The following is a 21,238-nucleotide window of genomic DNA, read 5'->3' on the forward strand; positions in this document are numbered from 1 at the left end:
CACCTGCCGATGCAGGAGACATAGCAGATGCAGGTTCTGATGAAGGTTGGAAGTGAGCATATATAGAAAATAAACTTTAGTTTTTTAAGCCACTAAGATTTTGGAACACATCATTCTTATTGTAATCAAATAACCTAATCCAGGTTTCAAAACTCCTTTTAGTATAAAGCTCAGGTAAAAGGTGTCTGTCGTAAATACTGAACTCCACCATTGTAGGGCAGAAGTAGCCATCAGTCAGTTCAGTCACTCAGTTGTATCTGAATCTGCAACCCCATGAATTGCAGCACGCCAAGCCTCCCTGTACATCACCAACTCTCGCAGTTCCCTCAGACTCATATCCATCCAGTTGGTGATGCCATCCAGCCATCTCATCCTCTGTCCTCCCCTCTTCCTCCTTCCCCCAGTCCCTCCCAGCATCAGAGTCTTTTCCAATGAGTCAACTCTTCGCATGAGGTGGCCAAAGTACTAGTACTAGCTTTAGCATCATTCTTTCCAAAGAAAACCCAGGACTGATCTCCTTTAGAATGGACTGGTTGGATCTCCTTGCAGTCCAAGGGACTCTCAAGAGTCTTCGCCAACACCACAGTTCAATAGTATCAATTCTTCAGCACTCAGCTTTCTTCACAGTCCAACTGTCACATCCATACATGACCACTGGAAAAATCATAGCCTTGACTAGATAGACCTTTGTTGGCAAAGCAATGGCTCTGCTTTTCAATATGCTATCTAGGTTGGTCATAACTTTTCTTCCAAGGAGTAAGCATCTTTTAATTTCATGGCTGCAGTCACCATCCACAATGATTTTGGAGCCCATAAAATTAAAGTCTGACACTGTTTCCACTGTTTCCCCATCTATTTCCCATGAAGTGATGGGACCAGATGCCATGATCTTAGTTTTCTGAATATTGAGCTTTAAGCCAACTTTTTCACTCTCCTCTTTCACTTTCATCAAGAGGCTCTTTAGTTCCTCTTCACTTTCTGCCAGAAGGGTGGTATCATCTGCATATCTGAGGTTATTTATATTTCTCCTGGCAATCTTGATTCCAGCTTGTGCTTCTTCCAGCCCAGCGTTTCTCATGATGTTCTCTGAATAGAAGTTAAATAAGCAGGGTGACAGTATACAGCCTTGACGTACTTCATTTCCTATTTGGTACAAGTCTGTTGTTCCATGTCCAGTTCTAACTGTTGTTTCCTGACCTGCATTTAGATTTCTCAAGATGCAGGTCAGGTGGTCTGGTATTCCCATCTCTTTCAGAATTTTCCAGTTTATTGTGATCCACACAGTCAAAGGCTTTGGCATAGTCAAGAAAGTAGAAATAGATGTTTTCCTGGAACTCTCTTGCTTTTTCCATGATGCAGCAGATGTTGGCAATTTGATCTCTGCTTCCTCTGCCTTTTTAAAACCAGCTTGAACATCAGGAAGTTCACAGTTCACGTATCGCTGAAACCTGACTTGGAGAATTTTGAGCATTACTTTACTAGCATGTGAGATGAGTGCAATTGTGCAGTAGTTTGAGCATTCTTTGGCATTGCCTTTCTTTGGGACTGGAATAAAAACTGACCTTTTCCAGTCCTGTGGCCACTGCTGAGTTTTCCAAATTTGCTGGCAGATTGAGTGCAGCACTTTCACAGCATTATCTTTCAAGATTTGAAATAGCTCAACTGGAATCCCATCACCTCCACTAGCTTTGTTCGTACTGATGCTTTCTAAGGCCCACTTGACTTCATATTCCAGGATGTCTAGCTCTAAGTGAGTGATCACACCATCGTGTTTATCTGCATTGTGAAGATCGTTTTTGTACAGTTCTGTGTATTCTTGCCACCTCTTCTTAATATCTTCCCCTTCTGTTAGGTCCATACCATTTCTGTCCTTTATTGAGCCCATCTTTGCATGAAATATTCCCTTGGGATCTCTAATTTTCTTGAAGAGATCTCTAGTCCTTCCAATCTGTTGTTTTCCTTTACTTCTTTGCATTGATCACTAAGGAAGGCTTTCTTATCTCTCCTTGCTATTCTTTGGAACTCTGCATTCAGATGCTTCTATCTTTCTTTTTCTCCTTTGCTTTTCCCTTCTCTTCTTTTCACAGCTATTTGTAATGCCTCCTCAGACAGCCATTTTGCTTTTTTGCATTTCTTTTCCGTGGGGATGGTCTTGACCCGTCTCCTGTACAATGTCACCAACCTCCATCCATAGTTTATCAGGCACTCTGTCTATCAGATCTAGGCCCTTAAATCTATTTCTCACTTCCACTGTATAATCATAAGGGATTTGATTTTGGTCATTCCTGAATGGTTTAGTGGTTTTCCCTAGTTTCTTCAATTTAAGTCTGAATTTGGCAATAAGGAGTTCATGAACTGAGCCACAGTCAGCTCCCAGTCTTGTTTTTGCTGACTGTATAGAGCTTCTCCATCTTTGGCTGCAAAGAATATAATCAGTCTGATTTCAGTGTTGACCATCTGGTGATGTCCATGTGTAGAGTCTTCTCTTGTGTTGTTGGAAGAGGGTGTTTTCTATGACCAATGCATTCTCTTGGCAAAACTCTATTAGCCTTTGCTCTGAAGTAGCCATAGACAATACATATAAGAAATAGGCATGTCTCTGTTCCAGTAAGTCTTAGATTACAAAAAAGGGACAGGCTGGATTTGAGCTAGGGCTATGGCGTGAACCACACATGGGACAACAAACTGGCTCAAATTTGAGAAAGGAGTACATCAAGCTGTATATTGTCACCATGCATATTTAACTTCTATACAGAGTACATCATGTGAGTTGCTGGACTGGATGAATCACAAGCTGGCATCAAGATAGCCAGGAGAAATATCAACAACCTCAGGTATGCAGACAATAGCGCCCTAATGGCAGAAAGCGAAGATGAACTAAAAAGCCTCTTGATGAAAGTGAAAGAGGAGAGTAAAAAAGCTGGCTTAAAATTCAACATTCAATAAACTAAGATCATGGCAATTGGTCCCATCATTTCATGGCAAGTAGAGGAGAAAAACTGGAAGCAGTGGCAGAATTTATATTCTTGGGCTCCAAAATCACTGCAGATGGTGACTGCAGCTATGAAATTAAAAGACACTTACTACTTCGAAGAAAAGTTATGACAAACCTAGACAGCATATTAAAAACCAGAGACATCACTTTGCCAACAGAAGTCTGTCTAGTCAAAGCTATGGTTTTTCCCGTCGTCATATATGGATGAGAGAGTTGGACCATAAGAACGCTGAGCACCAAAGAACTGATGCTTTCAAACTGTGGTGCTGGAGAGGACTCTTGAGAGACTCTTGGGGAGCAAGGAGATCAAACCAGTCAATCCTAAAGGAAATCAACCCTGAATATTCATTGGAAGGACTGAAGCTGAAGCTGAAGCTCCAATGATTTGGCCATCTGATGTGAAGAGTTGACTCACTAGAAAAGACTCTCATGCTGGGAAAGATTGAAGGTTGGGGGAGAAGGGGACAACAGAGGATGAGATGGTTGAATGGCATCACTAACTCAATAGACATGAGTCAGAGCAAACTCTGGGAGATAGTGAAGGACAGGGAAACCTGGCATGCTGCCGTTTATGGGGTTGCAAAGAGTTGGACACAACTTCATGACTGCACAACAACTGTGTGCCACACAATAGTGTGCTACCCCTTGACATAGTCCTTTCTGATTTGTAAAGTTCTACTCAGTCATTTATATCAACTTTGTTAGTACACAACAAGGATCAATTTGCAATAATCTTTTTCTTTTAAGTCATGCTTTCCAGGTGGCTCAGTGGTAAAGCGTCCAATGGAGGAGACAGAGGTTCAGTCCCTGGGTCAGGAAGATACCCTGGAGAAGGGAGTCCCAATCCATGCCAGTATTGTTGCCTGGGAAATCCCAAGGACAGAGGAGCCTGGCGGGCTACAGTCCATGGGATCTCAAAGGAATCAGACATGACTTAACAACTAAACAACAACAAATAAACATCAATACTCCATTGTGAGAAAAAATAAACTGCTTAATGGTAAGGAGTATATGAGTTAAAGGAACTGTAATAAAATATACAACAAAAGATATAGAAGAAATGTAACATTACCTATACAAGCAGGAGCTGGAATCCATCCAGATTTAGTGCATATTGTATCTCCCCTCTGACCATATTCAAAACCGGCTGCACATCTATATTGAACTCGTTCGTTTGCCTTATAAGTTGCCTTTGGAAGTACAGCATGTCCATTTAAAATGACAGGTGGTTTGCAGAAAATTTCTAAACAAAAGGGGTTAAATTCCAAAATGTCCATTATATGTCAAAGTACTATATCCCAGGTAAGTTATATAAAGATACAACTTTTGTTTCCATTCCGTTAAGTAAATTAGGCCACCAAACAAAGTCCTGTTTTGACTTGAATGCTTGATGAACAATTTATCAGTTGTTCTTAACTTTCATTTTGGAAGAAAGTTAAAATTCTGATTTAAATCTTATTGCTGATTTATTTAGTTGGGGGATAAATTAGTCCTCTTGAAATAAATAATGTCCAGTAACTTCATCAGCTATATATATAAAACTGAATACCAATGTAGTTTCATTGTGATTTATGTAAAACAGCCTATTCATATGTATCCTGGTTTTCCATATAGTTTGCTTTATTTTAGATTAATGTGATATAAAGAAGATACTTGTTATAGCTTAAGCATTTTATATATTATAATATTCTGAATGAATCTGAACATCAATGTCTAGAGCTGTGGGAAATTACATCAAAAGGATATTTACCCATTTGGTATTACTAAATATTTATGTTGTCCCCTGTCCTTCATTTGTAGAAAGCTAGAAAACATCATGTGCTTAATGCCTTTCTCTTTTTTTCAACTTTTTCTAGGCTTTGTTTTTATTTTTATTTTACCTAATTTTTATTGGTATTTATTTGCTTTACAGTGCTGTGTTAGTTTCTACTGTACAGCTCAGTTAATGAACTATATGTATACATATATCCCTTCTTTTTTGGATTTCCTTTCCATTTGTGTCTCCACAGAGCACTGAGTTCCCTGCGCTATACAGTAGGTTCTCATTAATTTTCTATTTTATACATAGTATCAATAATGTCTCTATATATGTCAATCCCAGTCTTACCATTCATCCCACTTCCCCTTCCCCCTTGGTATCCATAAGTTTGTTCTCTACATCTGTGTCTCTGATTCAGCTTTGTAAATGAGATCAGCTCTACCAATTTTTTCAGATTCTACATATTTGTGTTAATACCCAATACTTGATTTTCTTTCTGACTTACTTCACTCCATATGATAGTGCATAGGCCTCTTCTATATAAATCATTTTTTAAAAGCTTTTCATAAAAATTTTCAAACATAATCAAAAGTAGAAAAAATATGTGATCTCAATTCCAAATCATTTAAACTTGCTTTAAAAAAATAATAATTAGCTATACATAATGAACTTTTTTCATATCATTCAATATTCTTTTACCATATAATATTTCCAGTTGTAATGCTGAGGCACTTATTAAGTGTTCTAATACTTGCATATAATGGGAAAGTAAAAATCAATGTATTCAAGAAGAATATATGTGTTTTTTGAGGGAAAATATTCTCATGGAAATAATTTACATAGAAATAACTACAGAATTTTTTTTTAATATGAAGGAATTGTATCACAGATGTTGCATTCAACTTACACAAATTCATGTAGTTCTGCTATGTAATTAAAATACCATATTTTTTTAAGTAGGTCAAATTTGATACATAATTTTAGCAAATGATCTGTAAAAATTATATATATATATATTTTGTTATTGATAATAATTATTAGCAAGATACTTTATCAAAGAAATTAATTTAACTTGTTGTATTACATCTCCAAAAAGCAACTGACCAGCTCTTGTGATTGCCATCCCTTCAAGTTTCTGTCAAAAACAAACAAACAAACAAACAAAAGCTGGCCATCATCTTTCACACTGTCCTCTCTCAAACATTTTCCCCGGGATTCCAGCAACAGCTACTAATTTCCCAGATTGTATTCTCCCTTCATCTCAATCTTTTCTTTCCTGTTTGCAACTTAATGATATTTTTCCTGTTACTTCACTATTCCACTTAAAATGCTGCATTGATTCCCAAACCAGTCTGCATAAAAGCCTAATCCTTCAGCACGGTGTGTGTCACCCCTCAGAACCTTGGACTGCCCATATTCACTCCATCACTGACTTGTTCTCTGCCTGCATCCTACGTTAAGGCCCCTGAGAACAATGGAAACAAGGGGCTTCATGCTCAAAGAGGCCTCAAAGCCACTGCCCCTTCCTCTCCATCTGACTGGTTTGCTTTTCCCTGCCTCAATTCATCTAAAGATTCTCATTCTTCCTTTAAGACATGTTTTGCATCAGTCATTTCTGAAAGATTTCACTAACCACAGAAACTTATGCAAAAAACAAACCCCACCCACAATCCTCTAGAGCTTCCCTGTTCGCTCAGTTGGTAAAGAACCTGCCTGCAATGCAGGAGACCCAAGTTGGATCCTGGGTCAGAAAGATTCCCTGGAGAAGAGAATGTCATACCACTCCAGTATTCTTGCCTAGAAATCCCATGGACAGAGGAGCCTACTGGCTACAGTTCATGGGGTTGCAAGAGTCAGACACAACTCAGCAACTAAATCACAAGTCCCACCATATGATCTTTAGAGTATATGTAACTACTATACTGCATATAAATATGTTCATCTTTATTAACTCGAAATAGTTTTGTAAAAAGGACTTTCTAGGAAGAGGAACACTTCTCTTTGCGTCTCACTGTAGGACAGACTAGATTAGGAAAATGTAAATAATTTGGAGATATTAGATAATGTTAAAAAATATATATGGTAGAAATTTATCCCAAACAAGTATTGGTTAAAAAAAAAAAGGTATGGTAATTTTAAATAAATTGGACATAATACATTATGACAAAAGCAAAAACCATCATGAGGTTCTCAAGGGAACATTTCACACAAAGATAGGCACAATAAAGGAGAAAAACAGGAAGGACCTATCAGAAGGAGAAGTGATTAAAAAGAGGTGGCAAGAATACACAGAAGAATTGTACAAAAAAGATCTCAATGACCCAGATAACCACAATTGTGTGGTCACTCACCTATAGTCAGACATCCTGGAGTATGCAGTCAAGCGGGCCTTAGGAAGCCTTGCTACAAACAAAACTAGTGGAGGTGATGGAATTCCAGCTGAGCTATTTCAAATCCTAAAAGATAATGCTGTTGAAGTGCTGCACTCAATATGCCAGCAATTTTGGAAAACTCAGCAGTGGCACAGGACCGGAAAAATTCAGCTTTCATTCTAATCCCAAAGAAGGGCAATGCCAAAAATGTTCAAGCTACCACACAATTGCACTCATTCACATGCGAGCAAGGTAATACTCAAAATCCTTCAAGCTAAGTTTCAATAATGTTTGAACAAAGAACCCCCAGATGTACAGCCAGATTTAGAAAAAGCAAAGAAACCAGAGATAAAATCACCAACATCTGCTGGATCATAGAAAAAGAAAGGGAACTCCAGAAAAAACATCTATTTCTGCTTCATTGACTATTCTAAAGCCTTGACTGTGTGGATCACAACAAACTGTGGAAAATTCTTTGAGAGTTGAGAACGCCTGACCATCTTACCTGCCTCCTGGGAAACCAGTAGGTAGGACAAGAAGCAACAGTTAGAACTGGACATGGAACAACTGACTGGTTCAAAATTGAGAAAGGAGTATGTCAAGGCTGTATACTGTCACCCTGCTAATTTAACTTACATGCAGAGTACATACTGCAAAATTTAAAAAGCAGAATCATCACTTTGCCAAAAAAAAAAGGTCTGTATAGCCAAAGTTATGATGTTTTCCACTAGTCATGTACTGATGTGAGAGCTGGACCATAAAGAAGGCTGAGTGTTAAAGAACTGATGCTTTCGAACTGTGGTGCTAGAAGACTCTTGAGAGTCCCTTGGACTGCAAGGAAATCAAACCAGTCAATCCTGAAGGAAATCAGTCCTGAATATTCATTGGAAGGATTGATGCCAATGCTGATGCTCCAATAATACTTTGGCCACCTGATGCAAAGAGCCGACTCATTGGGAAAAACCTCTGATGCTGGAGAAAATTTAGGGCAGGAGGAAAAGGAGGCAACAGAGGATGAGATGATTGGATCGCATCACTGACTCAACGGCCATGTGTTTGAGCCAACTCTGGGAAATAGTGAAGGACAGGGAAGCCTGGTGCATTGCAATTCATGGGGCTGCAAAGAGTTAGACACTGCTGAGCAACTGAACAACAATAAAATCATCATATTGGTCATGAGGCCAAGGTCAGCAGTATTACGACTGAAGAAATGCTGATTTACAGGTTACTACAGAACTTTTATTTACAGACAAAAATTTATTTAGTGGATTCAATTCAGATCAGCAATATTTATACTAAACTTCCAGTGCAAGTATAAAACAGGACCACTTTTAGAAGTGTTATTCAAAGACAGAATGTCATCATGATACATCAGTAGAGATAAACATTGAATGTTTAGTTTTTCAAATATAAAATAACCTTTTAGAGTTTTAATATTAAAACTTATAGCAGAAATGCTTAAAATTTTAGTTTAGTCATGAGTCAATTACACTTTAATTATGGTTATGAGAATGGACTTTAATGTCATATAACCTAGGTTTGAATCTTACCTCTACCATATACACCATGATCATTTTGGACATGCAATTTAATTTCTTTGCACCATGATTTCCTCAATTATGAAACAGACATGAACACAGTACATAAATTACATGACCATTTGGAAGGTTAAATAGATGACACTTGTAAACAGTTTAGATTACCTACTGTAAAATAGTAAGTGCTGAATTAATGCTAGCGATTGTTAGTATTTTTCAAATCCTATAGGATGCACAATGTTTTGAAAGGCATATTTTCATGAAAAAAAAACTAAACTCATGCAATTAATCAAACCAACAGTAAGTGAGTAAGTTTATCTTACCTACACATTTTGGAGTTTCTGCACTCCAAACACCACCTGCTGAGCAATGTATTTGTTTGGGTCCATTCAGCATGTAGCCTGAATTACACTCAAACTGTACCACTTGTCCATAGGTATATTCTTGGTCTGGTTCCAGGGCACCACTGAAAATTTTCCCATTCTCTGGTTCTGTCACCGGGAAACACTTAACAACTGAAAAAATAAACATAACTTCTTCTAATGAAACTGGAAAACTTTAAAACCTTATCATGAAAAAATGAGTATATATAAATTTGACATTATTGGTTGTACATATTGTATATATATTGTATATATATACATTATATATATATAACCAACAGCAAGATTACTTTTTTAAAGATGTGTTTATTTGCTAAAACTGTTAGCCAGAAATAAATTCTACTAAGTAAAAACAAAGAAAAACAATAATAGTAGTAAGCTTATCTCTGATTCTTTCCTGTGGGAGTAAGCAAAAAACACTATCACCTTGAGTTTTGTAATGAAAGTATATATATTTTCACTTTCATTTTTAATGAAAGTGTATATATTTTCCATGAACAGTATGGAAAGGCAAAAAGATAGGATACTGAAAGATGAACTCCCCCAGTCAGTAGGTTCCCAATATGCTAGTGGAGATCAGTGGAGAAATAACTCCAGAAAGAATGAAGGGACAGAGCCAAAGCAAAAATAACACTCAGGTGTGGATGTGACTGGTGATAGAAATAAGGTCTGATGCTATAAAGAGCAATATTGCATAGGAACCTGGAATGTCAGGTCCATGAATCAAGGCAAATTGGAAGTGGTCAAATAGGAGATGTCAAGAGTGAACGTCAACATTCTAGGAATCAGCCAACTAAAATGGACTGGAATGGGTGAATTTAACTCAAATGACTATTATATTCCTACTGTGGGCAGGAAACCCTTAGAAAAAATGGAATAGCCATCATACTCAACAAAAGGGTCCGAAGTACTGCTACTTGGATGCAATCTCAAAAACAACAGAATGATCTCTGTTCGTTTCCAAGGCAAACCATTCAATATCACAGTAATCAAAGTCTATGCCCCAATCAGTAATGCTGAAGAAGCTGAAGTTGAACAGTTCTATGAAGACCTACAAGACCTTCTAGAACTAACACCCCAAAAAATGGCCTTTTCATTATAGGACTGGAATGCTAAAGTAGGAAGTCAAGAAACAACTGGAGTAGCAGGCAAATTTGGCCTTGGAATACAGAATGAAGCAAGGAAAAGGCTAAAAGAGTTTTGCCAAGAGAACACACTGGTCATAGTAAACACCCTCTTCTAACAACACAAGAGAAGACTCTACACATGGACATCACCAGATGACCAGCACTGAAATCAGATTGATTATATTCTTTGCAGCTAAAGATGGAGAAGCTCTATACAGTCAGCAAAAACAAGAATGGGATTGACTGTGGCTTAGATCATGAACAACTTATTGCCAAATTCAGACTTAAATTGAAGAAAGTAAGGAAAACCACGAAACCGTATGACCTAAATCAAATGCCTTATGATTGTACAGTGGAAGTGAGAAATAGATTTAAGGGAATAGATCTGATAGACATATAGTGCCTAATAAACTATGGATGGAGGTTCATGACACTGTACAGAGGATAAGGATCAAGACTATTCCCAAGAAAAATAAATGCAAAAAAGCAAAATGGCTGTCTGATGTGGCCTTACAAATAGCTTTGAAAAGAAGAGAAGCCAAAAGCAAAGAAGAAAAGGAAAGATATACCCATTTAAATGCAGAGTTCCAAAGAACAGCAAGGAGAGATAAGAAAGCCTTCCTTAGTGATCAGTGCAAAGAAATAGAGGAAAATAATAGAATGAGAAATACTAGAGATCTCTTAAAGAAAGTTAGAGATACCAAGGGAAAATTTCATGCAAGGTGGGCTCAATAAAGGACAGAAATGGTATGGACCTAACAGAAGCAGAAGATATTAAGAAGAGATGGCATGAATACACAGAAGAACTGTACAAAAAAGATCTTCATGACCCAGATAATCACGATGGTATGATCACTCACGTAGAGCCAACATCTGGAATGGAAAGTCAAGTGGGCATTAGGAAGCATCACTATGTAGAAAGCTAGTGGAGGTGTTGGAATTCCAGTTGAGCTATTTCAAATTCTGAAAGATGATGCTGTGAAAGTGCTGCAATCAATATGCCAGCAAATTAGGAAAATTCACAGTGGCCACAGGACTGGAAAAAGTCAGTTTTCATTCCAATCCCAAAGAAAGGCAATGCCAAAGAATGCTCAAACTACCGCACAGTTGCACTCATCTCACATGCTAGCAAAGTAATGCTCGAAATTCTCCAAGTCAGGCTTCAGCAATACGTGAACCGTGAACTTCCAGATGTTCAAGCTGGATTTAGAAAAGGCAGAGGACCCAGAGATCAAATTGCTAACATCCGTTGGATCATCAAAAAAGCAAGAGTTCCAGAAAAAACATCTATTTCTGCTTTATTGACTATGCCATAATCTTTGACTGTGTGGATCACAACAAACTGTGGAAAATTCTTCAACAGATGGGCATACCAGACCACCTGACCTGCCTCTTGAGAAATCCGTATGCAGGTCAGGAAGCAACAGTTAGAACCGAACATGGAACAACAGACTGGTTCCAAATAGGGAAAGGAGTACAACAAGGTTGTATATTGTCACCCTTTTCATTTAATTTATATGCAGAGTACATCATGAGAAACGCTGGGCTGGATGAAGTAAAAACTGGCATTAAGATTGCTGGGACAAACATCAATAACCTCAGATATGCAGATGATATCACCCTTATGGCAGAAAGTGAAGAAGAACTAACAAGCCTCTGGATGAAAGTGAAAGCAGAGAGTGAAAAAGTTGGCTTAAAGCTCAACATTCAGAAAACAAAGATCACGGCATCTGGTCCCATCACTCATGGGAAATAGATGGGGAAACAGTGGAAACAGTGGCTGACGTTATTTTGAGGGGCTTCAAAATCACTGCAGATGGTGACTGCAGCCATGAAATTAAAAGATGCTTACTCCTTGGAAGGAAAGTTATGACCAACCTAGACAGCATATTAAAAAGCCAAGACCTTACTTTGCCAACAAAGATCCATATAGTCAAGGCTATGGTTTTTCCAGTGGTCATGTATGGATGTGAGAGTTGGACTGTAAAGAAAGCTGAGCACCGAAGAATTGATGCTTTTGAACTGCGGTGTTGGAGAAGACTCTTGAGAGTCCCTTCTGTCCTGGGTGTTCACTGGAAGGACTGATGTTGAAGCTGAAACCAATTCTTTGGCCGCTTGATGCGAAGAGCTGACTCATTTGAAAAGACCCTGATGCTGGGAAAGATTGAGGGCAGGAGGAGAAGGGGATGACAGAGGATGAGATGGCTGGATGGCATCACCGACTCAATGGAGATGAGTTTGAGTAAACTCCGGGAGTTGGTGATGGACAGGGAGGCCTAGCGTGCTGCAGTCCATGTGGTCGCAGAGTCAGACACAACTGAGCGACTGAACTGAATTGATCTGACATATTTTGTAGTAGCAAAAAAAAGTGTTTCTTACATAACTGATAAATATAAGTTGGAGATACTTAAATACAAAATTTCCATTTAAGTCCCACAGTAATACAAAGCTGTATTCTTAAAAGGTATAAAAGCAAACTTTCTGATTATATGTACTTCAATAAATAAATAGTCTTTAATTTTTCTTCTTCTTCTATATCAAAATAACTAGAGCACTTTTTTTATTTTCCTTATTATTTTCCAATATCCCTTAGGTTTAAGAAAGTCAACCTTTATTTTAGAATAGAATCTCCCACGATGCTTGTTAAATGGAAACTCTGTGGCTAGCTCCCTGCCCTATCACCCAAGGAACACTGATTCAGTCGATCTTTATGATCCAAAATTTCAGTTTTTAAGAATCACTCCAGATTATTCCAGTGTGGATGTTCCCTAGAACATTTATCCCCTTTCTCTCATTTCTGTTGATGAAAGATCTCCCACTCTCTTTTTCAGAAAACAGGAATTTTGAGTGATCAGTTTTTCTTTCCTTCTTCCTCTGCCTCTGTCTTTTTCTCTCTCTTTCCTCCCTTCCACTCTCTCTGCCTTGCATTTACCTCTTCTTTTTCCTCTCTACTTACTCATCACCATTCAACTAGGAAAAGTTATTTTCATGATGACAACAGATTATTCTTTTTATTTTATATTGGAGTATAGTCAACAATGTTGTGATAGTTTCAGGTGGACAGCAAAAGGACTCTTATTTTCTTGATGACTACAGATTGTAATCAGTGGTTTAAAATCTGAAAACAGGATGTGCAATTTTTCCATTCTCTCTGCTTTATGGATCAGTAAGAAAGGGCAGAGCTCTTCTTTAGTTTCTGGCTCTTTTCAGTAAACTAAAACCATAGGAAAACTGCTCATGTCAGGCAGGAGGAAGGAGATGCCTAAACTATGTTCTCTAGTTAAGCTTTTATCTGAGATCCTTGCATTGGGGTAGTTATTTGGCTGAGTGCTCCTTTATTAATAAAGCTGAAACTCTCTTCATTTTAATGTGATATATATGTTATTCCCAGTGGTTAGAATCCAAAAGGAAAAACAAAACTTAGAATTTTTTTTTCTAGTCTGTAATACTTGGACTATTAGATTAGATAAACTTGTATTTATTTGTGGTTATTGAAACACTTAACAGCATAGCAATAAAAGATTACATCCAACTCTGTACTATAGTAGAATCCACAAAAATAATTTGAGTAAGAAATATTTAATTATAGAATTTAAGAATATTTAATGTAAGACATTTCCCCCCAAAATCCATATTTTAAACATATGCTTTAATATACTTGTAAATCAGTTTTACATCTACCTTCACATATGGGAATATCATTGGTCCATCCATTTGTGTCACATTCACGGAAATTCATCTCACCCAGCATCTGATACCTGAAAATCAAAAATAACAGAATTGTGAGCTGATGTGTGTTTATATGCAGTTTTAAGTTTGATACCATTTCAAATATCCAGAAACTCTATTTCAAGGAAAACTATTAGTAAGAGCACATGCTTCCCTCCCGCCTCAGGAAAGACCCTTAATTAAGCCCTCAGGTGCATGGACTTAAATTATCAAAATCCTTGGTTTGTGAAACAAACTCATAACTGTTTCATGCACTTTTATTTTTCTGGTTGAGTCAGTTAATGAGGTACACTTAACAATGTAATAAGCTCCATGAACTATCACTAAAATCAAAGATAAAAAACATGAGACGATGATAAAAGCAGTAAACAACAGTTCACTGTATGTTACCCCAGTCCACTCTTTTTCCATATTTCTATCCATAGTCCTACCCTCCACAATTGTGATATTTTCTGGACACTGTACTTTTTTTAAACATGATCAAGGACAATGCGAGCAAGAATATTTCGGTGTGGTTTATTGTCAGCACTTGTCTCCATCTCTCATCTCCATCCTGGCGATGTTTTCCAGAGTGTGGTCACCAAGTCAAGTCCGCTTACATAAGTAATTCAGTGTGAAATTATACTAACTCATCAAGCCTGAGCTTCAAACCAAAGATGCTGTACTTGCACAGGGAACAATGCTCAATGTCATGTGGCAGCCTGAATGGGATGGGAGTTTGGGAGAATGGATACATATATGTGTATGGCTGAGTTCCTTTGCTGTGCACTTTAAACTATCACAACTTTGTTAATTGCTATATTCCAATACAAAATACTGCTGCTGCTGCTAAGTCGCGTCAGTCGTGTCCGACTCTGTGCGACCCCATAGACAGCAGCCCACCATGCTCCTCTGTCCCTGGGATTCTCCTGGCAAGAATACTGGAGTGGGTTGCCATTTCCTTCTCCAAGGCATGCATGGTAAGTCGCTTCAGTCGTGTCTGGCTCTTTGCAACTCCATGGAGGGCAGCCCACCAGGCTGTCCTGTCCACGGGATTCTCCAGGCAAGAATATTGCAGTGGGTTGCCATTTCCTTCTCCATACAAAATACAAAGCTTTAAAAAAAAAAAAAAAAAAACCTTCTCAAATTTACTACATTTGACAATTGGAAGCAAAAAGACATTTTTTTTTAACTCAAAAAATAAATAAGGAAAGGCATTTTGATAACCACAAGCGAGAGAATTTGGGGGGGAAAAAAAAGGCCTCTGATAAACTTCCAAAGAATTGTACCTGGACAAACATTTCCTTTGACCCTGAATGAGAGCTGTCCTGCTAGTTACACAAGTGAAAAAACGCTCTCCTTCAAAAAACACGTTGCCTCCTTGGATTGGGGTTGATTTGTTTCTAATTCTCTAAAGGAAGAAATCGTTTCAATAGAGTAAATGGAAGTCACGGGAACTTGAACTCAAACTTTTACTCTGTGCCCCTGTCACACGAAGGAACAAGATAATTGGTTGTCAAAGGTTCTTCTGTGGCTCCTTTATTGGCTCCGCCTAACAGAGGAACATTTCCTGCTGACTATTTTCCACCAGGGACCCAGTCATTCGCGCAAACCTCTCTCCGGAGTTCTGCGAAATTCTACACAAATCCTCCGACTGCCACCGGCTAACCCCGGAAATTCAAATTTCTGGGGAATGAAAATAGAACCTGGGGAATAAATCTAACCTTATTTCCCCTCCGCGCTAAGTTTCCTTTGGCAGGCTCACAGGGTCCCGCATACCGAAGCCGCAGAGCCAGCCCTTCAGACGGCGCTCCCAGCTCAAAATGGCCGCCCGGGCGCCTCAGGCTGGGGCCCTGTGCTGGCGCCGCGCTGCCCACTGCGCTCTGGAGCCTGAGCCCCGCGCCGCCCCGCCCGCGGGAATCCCCCAGCCCGGCCGCGCGTTCCCGGCTGAGGAGACCCTGAGAAGCAGCCCAGCTTGCTCAAAGCCTGCCGTACTTATTTCTCCCACCAAGTCCGTGATGTGCTTGCTATGTTTCTGCTTTTGTAAGTGAGGAAATTGGAATAAAGAGCTATTTTCTAAAAATACATATAGTTATTAAGTGGTAGCGTTTTGGAATACGGACTTACTTCAAAGCCTAAGCTCTAAAATATTCTATTGCCTCAAATCAAGGAATAAATAGGGAGTGAATAGTGATTCCACGTGTAATTTCTTCACCCTATGTATATTTATATAATATAAAAGTACAACGATCCAGTTTTCCTATGTATAAAACTTACTTCAAAACAAGGTGCTGGGAGTCACAAGAAAAAAAGAACATTGAGGAGGTCACAACACAGGGTTAAGACTAGCTGAGCTGTGGGAATCCAGCAGGTGCTTAGAAGGCACAAAGTCACCTCTTCTGAGCATAGCAGCATTTTTGGTCTGCATGATAAGCGTAATTTACAGATTGTGGAAACGTAAAGAATGATAGTTATTATTTCAGTGTTCAGTTAGTCTGATTTCTCATAAATTGTATACAATTTTATCAAAATAGAGCCACGTTCTCTAATTTTGTTACCATTCCCACTGCCCCTGAGATATGGAATTCTTATTCTGCACATAATAGGATACGGTGAGGACTCATTGCAGAGAATTTTTATTTAAATGTGTACAATTTTCCCACTCTCTTGTAACTTATACTCTACCAGAGTAATTATAATTCGTTTTAATTGTTCAATGTTGAGGAGATGATCATATTATCCAAATATAATGATTTTCATTATAGTTTACATTTTCAGATTACTTGTGTGTTACATATAAAAATGCTCATAGAAAAATATAATAACCTTAAACATATAAATAAGGTCAGTTTCTATTTACTCTTTCCAGTATGAAAGATCTGAATTATAAACTGCTCTTTCTGTTGATGACATACCCCTCATCACACGTATAAACAACTTTTGCACCATATTCAAACTGAGTTCCTTCTGCAAGATGGAAAGAACCAAATGGAGTGTCTCCAGGGTGTGCACAGGGCTTTTCTAAAATGAAAAAGAAAAAGAATATGATGCTAGCATGTAGCACAGAGAGTAACAATTTACATAGGAGTTAAAGAACAAGGATACCTGATATTGTTTTAGAGGACAGAATTGGAAATATAGAAAAGTGAAAAATGCCAAAGTTATCTGTATGACATTTTTCTTTTAATATTGGAAGATGACAACCCCTTTTTAAGAATGATGAGGATATATTGCTTTGTATTTAAATGACACTAGTGATAGAATTCAGCCAGTATTGCCACAATAGCATTTGTTAGTTATTTATTAATTAAATAGTTATTTTCACGACTTTTCACAGTTTTCACAAAAGTAGGAATTACTTACTCCGACATATCCTCGATGGATAAAGAGACACCCATTTTCCACCCTTGCACACCATTACAATACTCCCCAGAGTTCTGTATCCAGGGCTGCATTTATATGTAGCCTGAGTGCCCTCTCGATATGTTTGTTCAGTCCAAGAACCTGACAGGATTTCTGTTTCTTTTCTGGGAGGGGGTTCTTTACAGTCTACAAAAAAAAAAAAAAAAGGTGTTTAAATACAATGAAAAATGCAGTATTTTTAGGTTATTTTTGCTTTAAAGAAAACCTATACAGGTCCATCCAATGTAAGTCTTAATATATATTTTTTAACCTTACAAAAATTAAATCTGCATAGATTTGTAAGAATAACTTTCAAGATAAATAGTTACACTTTCAGTTCAGTTCTGTTCAGTTCAGTCACTCAGTCGTGTCCGACTCTTTGCGACCCCATGAATCGCAGCACGCCAGACCTCCCTGTCCATCACCAACTCCGGATTTCACTCAAACTCATATCCATCCAGTCGGTGATGCCATCCAGCCATCTCATCCTCTGTCCTCCCCTTCTCCTTCTGCCCCCAATCCCTCCCAGCATCAGAGTCTTTTCCAATAAGTCAACTCTTCGCATGAGGTGGCCAAAGTACTGGAGTTTCAGCTTCAGCATCATTCCCTCCAAAGAAATCCCAGGGCTGATCTCCTTCAGAATGGACTGGTTGGATCTCCTTGCAGTCCAAGGGACTCAAGAGTCTTCTCCAACACCACAGTTCAAAAGCATCAATTCTTTGGCACTCAGCTTTCTTTACAGTCCAACTCTCACATCCATCCATGACCACTGGAAAAACCATAGCCTTGACTAGATGGACCTTAGTTGGCAAATTAATGTCTCTGCTTTTGAATATGCTATCTAGGTTGGTCATAACTTTTCTTCCAAGGAGTAAGCGTCTTTTAATTTCACGTCGGCAGTCACCATCTGCAGTGATTTTGGAGCCCCAAAAAATAAAGTCTGCCACTGTTTCCACTGTTTCCCCATCTATTTCCCATGAAGTGATGGGACTGGATGCCATGATCTTCGTTTTCTGAATGTTGAGCTTTAAGCCAACTCTTTCACTCTCCACTTTCACTTTCATCAGGAAGCTTTTTCGTTCCTCTTCACTTTCTGCCATAGGGTGGTGCAATCTGCATATCTGAGGTTATTGATATTTCTGCTGGCAATCTTGATACCAGCTTGGGCTTCTTCCAGCCCAGCGTTTTCTCATGATGTGCTCTGCATATAAGTTAAATAAACAGGGTGACAATATACAGCCTTGATGTACTCCTTTTCCTATTTGGAACCAGTCTGTTGTTCCATGTCCAGTTCTAACTGTTGCTTCCTGACCTGGATATAGGTTTCTCAAGAGGCAGATCAGGTGGTCTGGTATTCCCATCTCTTTGGGAATTTTCCACAGTTTATTGTGATCCACACAGTCAAAGGCTTTGGCATAGTCAATGATGCAGAAATAGATGTTTTTCTGGAACTCTCTTGCTTTTTGATGATCCAGCGCATGTTGGCAATTTGATTGATTTCTATAATTCTGCTCTTTTCTAAGGGCTTCTCTGGTAGTTTAGCCGGTAAAGAATCCATCTGCAATTCAGGAGAACCTGGTTCAATTCCTGGGTTTGGAAGATCCCCTTGGAGAAAGAATAGGCTATCCACTCCAATATTCTTGGGCTTCGCTGGTGACTCAGACGGTAAAGAATTCACTGCAATGTGATAGACCTGGGTTCAGTTCCTGGGTTGATACAATCCCCTGGAGGAGGGCAAGGCAACCCACTCCATATTCTTCTCTGGATAGTCCCCATGGACAGAGGAGCCTGATGGGCTACAGTCCATGGGGGTCGCAGAGTTGGACACAACTGAGAGATTAAGCACAGCACCGCACATTCTTTCTTAAATTCAGGTAATACTAGGCACTATTCTAAGGTTTGAAGAAACAAAAATGGATATGGAGACAAAGTGTTGTCACTCTAGTAAGGAAGTTATTGAATATGTATTCAAAGAGATGACATATCCAGGTGTCTGAAATCTTCATCAAGATCTTGTACAGTCTGCTCTACCACCAATTCTATATAATCTCTTGAACCTCAGTAACCTTGGGGCTGGAGCGGTCAAGTGTATGTGTAAATGTGATTGACAATCCCAAATTGAAACCCACTCTGGCACTCTAGCAATTAGAAACCACTGAAGATAAAAAGGAGTAAAATCGAATCCCTACTTTTCTCAGAAAACTGTCATTAGGAAACTCATGAATTCAGGAAATAAAGTAAATTGTAAAAAGTATATACATATTAGAATGTTTTTAATTAAAATCCTATTTATGAAGATTTAATCTATACAAAATTCAAAGGAAAAATTTCTGCAAAGTTATTTTCCACACAAAAGCACTTCTTGCAATAACACAACCAAAAGAAAAATACAGGAGGATGATAGAACATTTTCTTAAGAATGGCTGATAATATAACCATTACTAAAATAAAAGACATCACAATTAAGTGTAAGTTATTTTTTTGGGCAAATTTCAATGACAAAAATGTAAAGGGAATGACACCTGATTTTGTAGAAAAAGAAATGTTATAAATATTATATTAAATAAAATTAGAGGTATAAATCACTAAAGCAATTTGATGACAATTATAAAGAATCTTAAAAATGCTCATGTAAATTAAAGATTTTCAAACCAAAAAAAGATCCTAAAGCAATAATAAAAGTTTTTCTAAGATTCTTATGTACAGAATGTTTATTCCAACATTTTCATAGTGGAAAAAATAAGATACGTTAATGTGAATATTGTCATATTGTAGTACATTCACCTGAGGAAATATTTTATGGTTTATGAAAATTGTCTTTGGGGAATATTTAATCATATGGCTAAATGTTAGCATAAGAGTAAGGGGGAAGGTATTATAGATTTTTTGTTTCTAATAAAGATATACTATAGTGATCAAGGATCAGAATGGTCAGTAGTTAAAGCTGACTTTTCAGCAGCAGTAATGGAAACCAGAAGATGTTAACTTATCACTTCTATCTGCATAAAGCAATAATTGTCTACTTAGAATTCTACATAAAGGAACAAATTTTTTAAGGTTCAAGATTTCAATTAATGGAATGTGAGAGAATTTGCTTTACAGATTCACATTAAGGGAAAATAAAATATGTACTTTAGAAAAAGGAAAACTATCTCAGATATAAGGTTTGTAATGAAAGAAAAACAAAAACAGCACCTAAACAAATAAGTCTAAGAGAACACCAACTGTGAAACAATAAAACTGTAGTCTTATGTAATTTAAAATGCATATATATTCATACCTACATACACATACATAAAATACAAGACAACCATGTGTTAACTGAGATAATAGAACAGAAAATGAAGGATATAACTTGAAGGATAACAATGTTCAGGGGAATGAAGAGATATGAATCAGCTGTGATAGCTTTGATGAGGGGTCAGCCTGACTGGGCATCCATCCTCAGTTATTTAAACCAACACTAACCTAGGTACTGCTGAGAAGCTACATGACCAGATATAATCCTAAACACTTACTTTTAAACAAGCTGATTATCCTGGATAACTGGTGTGGGCCTGATTACATCACTTGAATGGCTTTTAAAGCAGTACTGAACCTGATCAAAAAGAGAGAAGAAACTGTACTGTGGACTCAGCTTCCTTACCTGTGCTCCGCCCTGTGAAGTTTAGACCTGCTTACCCACAGTGCAGGCTACCCTGGTGTTTCGAGGTAAAGAATCTGCCTGCTAATGCAGGAAATGTGGGTTTGATCCCTGATCTGGGAAGATCCCATAGAGAAGGAAATAGCAGTTCATAAAAGACTCTGAAATGCAGTACTTGGATGCAATCTCAAAAATGACAGAATGATCTCTGATCATTTCCAAGGCAAACCATACAATATCACAGTAATACAAGGCTATGCCCCAACCAGTAAGGCTGAAGAAGCTGATGTTGAACGGTTCTGTGAAGACCG

At 38.1% G+C, this 21,238-nt stretch overlaps 1 protein-coding gene across 3 annotated transcripts in view; it reads right to left on the bottom strand.

Moving 5' to 3' along the window:
• Positions 1–21,238, bottom strand: part of CFH (complement factor H) — a 121,028-nt gene that overhangs the window by 85,170 nt on the left and 14,620 nt on the right. For all 3 annotated transcript variants that reach the window (XM_018060122.1, XM_018060121.1, XM_018060120.1), the window contains exons 2-6: positions 17,246–17,431; positions 16,798–16,903; positions 13,856–13,932; positions 8,988–9,179; positions 4,068–4,238 (exon numbers count right to left, since the gene is read on the bottom strand). In XM_018060122.1, coding sequence (XP_017915611.1) covers positions 4,068–4,238; positions 8,988–9,179; positions 13,856–13,932; positions 16,798–16,903; positions 17,246–17,431 — 732 coding nt within the window. The remainder of the gene's footprint in view (positions 1–4,067; positions 4,239–8,987; positions 9,180–13,855; positions 13,933–16,797; positions 16,904–17,245; positions 17,432–21,238) is intronic.

This window comes from Capra hircus, chromosome 16, assembly GCF_001704415.2.
Source record: "Capra hircus breed San Clemente chromosome 16, ASM170441v1, whole genome shotgun sequence".
Classification (NCBI taxonomy): Eukaryota; Metazoa; Chordata; class Mammalia; order Artiodactyla; family Bovidae; genus Capra; species Capra hircus.